The sequence below is a fragment of the Spermophilus citellus genome, assembly GCF_964194105.1.
Source record: "Spermophilus citellus genome assembly, chromosome: 19".
NCBI classification, from domain to species: domain Eukaryota; kingdom Metazoa; phylum Chordata; class Mammalia; order Rodentia; family Sciuridae; genus Spermophilus; species Spermophilus citellus.
This window is the reverse complement of record NC_138201.1, coordinates 19,362,053-19,368,086: the sequence shown is the minus strand read 5'-3', so window position 1 is coordinate 19,368,086 and position 6,034 is coordinate 19,362,053. Positions and strand designations below refer to the sequence as shown.

Genomic DNA, 6,034 nt, shown 5'->3' with positions numbered 1-6,034 from the left:
GGATCCACACGCACGTCCTCCACCAGGACCAGTTCCACCGAGGCGGACACGGGCGCAGGTGGGCCGGGCTGCAGGGACAGGGCAGGGCCATCAGACCCACAGGCCACCCCGGGGACCGGGGCAGGGTCCCAGTCCTGGCCGCGCCCCAGGCCCCCATGATGTCCAGGACACACCCTGGGCCCAGGGCAGCCACCTTCCCTTGAGGCCCCAGATCCCAGAGCTGGGAGGAGCCGTCCCCGGTGCCCAGCGGCCAGCTGTCCACCCCCATGGGTGGCTCTGGACATACCAGCGGCTTCACTCTGGCCGCACTGAGGTGGGACAGCTGGTAGCTGGTCACCGTAGCTGAGATGGCGGTGGTCCCCGACGCCTCATGGACAGTAATGGCCTGCAAACCTGAGTCCAGAGGAGGACACTGACGTTGAGCCTCTGCGGCCACCCGCCCCTCCATCATGGGCAGTCCCCAGTGTGAAAGTCGAGGGGTGTCGGGAGTCGCGCAGACCCTGAGCGGGGCCCAGGGTGCAGGGCTGGAGGGGACCGGCCAGCTTTGGCTGCTGAGGGGCCTGGGGACACACAGGGGGACCGGGGACTCCCCACTTGGGACTTCTAGTCCAGTGTTAAGACCGCAGCCCAGGGAGCTGCCCGAGCTTCGGTGCTGGCCGAGGGGACCCCAGCTCGCCGAGGGGCACCCCAGCTGGCAGAGGCTCCGACAGGTGCCACGCTGCTTGGGACACTCATCTGCCGGGGTTTCCCTGGTCCCCAGCCTCCTGTCCCGTGCCCCAGGCCCACAGCCGCGGCTCACCGTGGAACTTCCTCTGGCCACTCCCGTCGTCCCGGGACACCAGCTGCATGGGCAGGTCCAGCTCGATGCTGGCCAGCGAGGGCCGGGTGGATTCCCACTGGACGCTCAGAGAGCTGAAGTTGTCAAATTGGCGGCCCTGCTGGTCATAGGCGGCCAGGTCCAGCAGGGGGTTGCGGTGGCTGGAGACGGGAACCTACAGGAAACAGAGGTCAGGACGCCCAGGCCTGGGCACAGCCATGGCTGACCGCATGGGGTATCCTGAAGCTGGTGGGCTGCCTGTGGGCTTGGGGGTCCTGACGGAGGGATGAGCTGAACACCAAACCCTGCAGCTGCTGGCCACCAAGGCACCCTGCACTCAGGAGGCTGAGGCAGGAGGATCGCAAGTTGGAGGCCAGCCTCACCAACTCAGCAAGGCCATGAGCACCTCATCGAGACCCTGTCTCTAAATAAAATACAAAGAGGGCTGGGGACGGGGCTCAGGGGTGAGCACCCCTGGGTTTGATCTCTACAGCAAAAAAAAAAGTTGGTACCAAGGAATTAAGGAGCAGAATAGTGGTCAGTAGAGGCCAGGGAGGCAGAGGAGGATGAAGAGCAGAGGCCAAAGCAGTCAGCCAGGAGCAGGGACTTCCCTGTCTCCCATGGCAACACCAGAGTCCAAAGGCTCCTGGCCGGGGCCACGTTCCAGGGACCCAGGTGAGCTCAGTGGACGTCGGGCGGGTAGTCCCACCTGCCCACCACCTGGACTCTGCTCTGCTAGTCCCTGGCCACCTCTCCAGGCCTGCGTCCTCCCTTAGCCCCTCCCCCACGCACCACCTGCTTGTCGTGCTGCAGCCGTGGACAGGACGGGTCCAGCGGGGGGCCGGCGTGGACGGGCGTGAGGCTGATCCTGGACAGTGGGGCGCAGACGACCTTCACCACGGCGGGCTCCACGGCGGGGAAAGGGTTGGTGAGGCCGGGCTGGTTCCCCACGGAGAGGGCGATGACCTGGGGGTGGGGGGACGGCAGTCAGGGTGCGTCCCCCAGGGCGCGTCCCCTCCTGTGCTCCGCTCTGCAGGACGGCTGTGATGTGGACACCCACGCCCGGCGGCTGCCAAGGACCGGGGACCCAGGGGGCATGGCTGCCCCTTCTCAGCGCCGGGCGCTGTGGGCACTGTGGAGCCCAGGGCCTCTGTAGGGGACCTGGGGAGATCGGGGCACTGTGGCCTCCCGGACCTAGGAGCCCCCAGGCTGCCCACAGGGCCACCAGGCAGGACGGGGCGGGTCCCCTGGGCTCCCTTCTCTGTGTGCCAATCTGGTCACACCAGCTCAATCCTGGGCATCCTGGGAGCTGCCCGTGGGACTCTGGACTCCACTGGTGCCCTCTGCACTACTAAATGTGCAGGGGACACCCCCCGCCTCTCCAGGTCCACTCTGACCTCCTGCTCACTTTCCGTGCCCTCTTTGGGGAACCCTGGCAACGGAGCAGTGGACCCCACAGGAAGCTAAAGGGGCACAGAGCCCGTAGCTTCTGCCTGGCTGGAGGGCGTGGGTACCAGGCACCAGAGGACCTGCACCTCGCCACCCGCCAGGCCAGCCCAGGGGCTCAGGCCACACGTCCACTCAGTCTTCTGATATTCCTCGATTTTTACATAAAAAAAAATATGAAGAGCCAGGCACCCACGTGACCCACGCCTGTCTTCCCAGGTACTCAGGAGGCTGAGGCAGGAGGATCGCAAGGTGGAGGCCAGCCTCAGCAACAGCGAACCCCTGAGCAGCTCAGCGAGACCCTGACTCTAAATAAAATACAAGACAAGGCTGGGACGGGGCTCAGTGGGCGAGGGCCCTTGGGGTCATTTACTGGTGTCCCCCCGCCACAGCAGGGATCCCAGGCGCAGAAACACAGGCTGTGCCGCGGGCTGAGCCCCAGGTGACCCCCCTGGTCTACGGCCTCCTCACTCACGAGAGGCCCAACTCTGGTACCATCGGGTTTTCTGCCCTGACCCCCCCGTCCGGCCAGGTGGGGGATTCTGCGGCCCTGAGAGGGACCCCCGGGGGCTGGCTCCGGGACAGCTGGTGGCCTCAGTCCCCACTCAGCCTGCCCAGGGCACACCCTCGTCCCCTCACCTGGCCTTCACTTCTCGTCTGCAACGAGGGCACAGCAGGACCAGAGCCCCCAGGGTCACCCAGCTCTGTGAGGTCCCCCACTTGGAGGCCCTGAGTAGCGGCCACTCACCTGCTCGCCCAGGGCCCGGCAGGTGGCGCGGATGCTGTGCTGCTGGTGACTCCGGGAGGCGGGCGGGCCCAGGAGGGCCAGGCTGATACTGTCTCCGTCCTCAGAGGTGAGGTTCCGGAAGAACCTGGCAGGCTCCAGGACCCAGGGCCGGGGGCCTCCTTCAAACAGCATGTCCTTTGAGGAGCCCAGGGTGACCACAGCTACAGAGGACGGGTCCACAGCCTGGGAGGGAGAGCGGGGCCTCAGCCTTCCCCGGGCAGGGCAGGGGGCAGGCGGGGCAGAGCCTTGGGGCCACGTCCTCGCTCTCTCGGTGGGGACAGCCCAGCGCCCGAGTCCTCTGTGCACCCCTCTGTGTCTGGGAGACCCCAGGACGCAGCGGGCTGTGGAGGGAACCCAGCCTCGCTCCCCCCTGGCCTCTGGGGGACCCTTGGCTTGGCCTCCATTGGGACACCTGCGGGAAGAGCCCCAAGGAGCCGTGGGCACAGTGGCCCAGGGCAGCCGGCTCACCCTGAGCGGCAGGTAGGCGGCGATGGTGAGGCTGGCGCTCAGGTGGACGTGGCCATGCGTGTAGCTCACCAGGAGCGTGGTGGAGCCCCGAGCCTCGGCCTTCACCCGGACGCCTCCACAGTGCTCGGGCCCCGGGGGCAGCCGCCCTGCGCCAAGAAGAGAACTGTGGTCACCACGGGAAGCTGGGGGGGGGGGCGCACGGCCAGCTCAGGGTCCCTCCACCTGGCTGGACACTCAGCCCATGCCAACTTAAGGACCTTGGGGCTGGGGTGTAACTCAGTGCCTGACACCCGACCCCGAAAACAGACAAAGAATCAAACAAGTCACCCACCAACGTCTTAGGGGAATCACTCACGGTCTTGTCTTTACCCCTCAGACTTAAGATGGCCTGTGGCTAAGACTCAGGCCGAGAAGCATAAGACAGCAGGGCGGTGGCCCACGCCTGTCATCCCAGGGGCAGGGGAGGCTGAGGCAGGAGGATCGCGGGTTGGAGGCCAGCCTCAGCCACTCAGCGAGGCCCTAAGCAGCTCAGTGAGGCCCCGTCTCTAAATAAACTACAAACTAGGGCTGGGACGGGGGCTCAGGGGTCTAGTACCCTGAGTCCAATGGCCGGTACCCACCACCCCACAAAAATGACATTTCACTATGGGCACGAGGGTCCTTTTCTAGGCCGGGTATTCTACCCCGTGGGCCTCTTTAGAGGCATCACGATCTGCGGCCTGCAGCTCCATAGCCTGGAAACAGCAGTCACCAGCCCGCCACGTCTGCCCTTTCCCAAGAGGGTGTGGCCCACTCAGGTCCTGGGCGGTCCACGTTCAACCGTTTGGTTTTGTTGATTTCCTCTAATTTTTTTTTTTTTGCTGGGCGAAGATCCAGGGATTGAACTCAGGGGCCCTGGACCCCTGAGCACATCCCCAGCCCTATCTTGTATTTTATGAGAGACAGGGTCTCACTGAGTTCTGTAGGGCCTTGCCATTGCTGAGGCTGGCCTCTAACTCACAATCCTCCTGCCTCAGCCTCCTGAGCCGCTGGGATGAGAGGCCTGGGCCCTGGCGCCTAGCCTGTTCTTTTTCTGTTTCTGTAAGTACTGAACTTAGGTTGCTGAGTCGAGCTCTCGGTCTTTTTGACTAAGCAGCCGCAGCTCTGCGCCCCCTGGAACCCAATGCTCTTGCCACACTTCCAAGTTTGGGGTTTGGGGTCCCTGTTTTATTTTCATTTGTCCCAAGGACTCTCTGCTCCCCCGTCATTCACTGGCTGATCCACTGTCCCCACGAGCGCTGGTCAGTTTGAACCACCGTGTGAACAAGCCGGTTTTCCTTCTGTCCCGGATTCCCAACGGTGGCCTGGTGTGGCCTGCTGTGGCCGAGGGGACACTGGAGGGTGCCGTCACACAGAGATGTGGAACAAAGAGGCCCGGTGACAGCCCACAGCCGACACAGAGACCTCAGAGGGGCAGGCGCTGCAGGCCCTGCGTTTTTTCTCACATCTATCACCAGGAGTGACTGAACAGGACGAATTAACACATCAATCCCCCTGGATCGCCCTTCTGTGGAGTCTAACAGTGGAACTTCTAGAAAGGCCCAGCAGGACAATGGTGCTCAGGGACAGGGCGTGGGAGGGACGGGGCAGTGCGGGGAGGGGCATGCTAGTCACAGGGAACAAAGGGTCAGATAGAGGGGAGACAGCTGCAGCAGCTGCAGCACAGCAGGTGCCTGTGTTTCCAAGTCTCCCTGCATCTGAAGGGGTCAGCCAGGGCCCTGAGCTGATGTCAAGGTGAGGCACGAGCTCAGGAGGCAAACAGGCAAGACTTCAGAGGCCTCTCAACGGCAACACTGATTAAAAGTGCTTTTTTTTTTGGTGCCAGGGACTGAACCCAGGGGCGCTAACCCCTGAGCCCTGTCCCCAGCCCTATTCTGAATTTTATTTAGAGACAGGGTCTCGCTGAGCTGCTTAGGGCCTCGCTGAGTGGCTGAGGCTGGCCTCCAACTTGCGATCCTCCTGCCTCAGCCTCCCGAGCTGAGATGACAGGCGTGTGTCACCGCACAGTTAAGAGCTTCTGAAGAAACAAGGCTGAGGGACACACACACAAGGCAGGACGCAGCCCCATGTGGAGTGACTGTGAAGTCACTTTCTGTTGTTGACAAAACTTACGCAGTTTAAGAAACTCTGCCACAGCAGGCAGAGGGACCCAGGACGGGGTCCCACAGATCCCTGTGAATGTCTCTGCACTGACCAGCCGTCCCTGCCTAAGCCAACTGAGTTGTCCCCAAGGCCACACAAAGTCCTGCATGCAGTCACTTGGGAGCCTACAGGCACTTTCTGAGATAAATCCTGACCCCAGGACTAAAGATGTGAGCGTCCTGGGGTGACAGCCAGGCCTGGAGACCCGGCCACGGCTGGCAGCAGTGGCCAGGGCCCGGCCCGTGAGGCTGGGACAGACTGCAGCTGATGGAGATGGGGCCATGGCCACCCGACGACGCTGCGCTCTGCGGCCTCGCCCCCACCCTCAGGCAGGC

General features: G+C 63.5%; 1 protein-coding gene across 2 annotated transcripts in view; it reads right to left on the bottom strand.

The window, feature by feature from the left end:
• NUP210 (nucleoporin 210) overlaps nucleotides 1–6,034 on the bottom strand; it is a 55,860-nt gene that overhangs the window by 25,939 nt on the left and 23,887 nt on the right. For both annotated transcript variants that reach the window (XM_081276254.1, XM_081276255.1), the window contains exons 14-19: nucleotides 3,519–3,664; nucleotides 3,012–3,233; nucleotides 1,610–1,783; nucleotides 800–992; nucleotides 287–393; nucleotides 1–68 (exon numbers count right to left, since the gene is read on the bottom strand). The exon at nucleotides 1–68 is cut by the window's left edge and continues 37 nt beyond it. In XM_081276254.1, coding sequence (XP_081132380.1) covers nucleotides 1–68; nucleotides 287–393; nucleotides 800–992; nucleotides 1,610–1,783; nucleotides 3,012–3,233; nucleotides 3,519–3,664 — 910 coding nt within the window. The remainder of the gene's footprint in view (nucleotides 69–286; nucleotides 394–799; nucleotides 993–1,609; nucleotides 1,784–3,011; nucleotides 3,234–3,518; nucleotides 3,665–6,034) is intronic.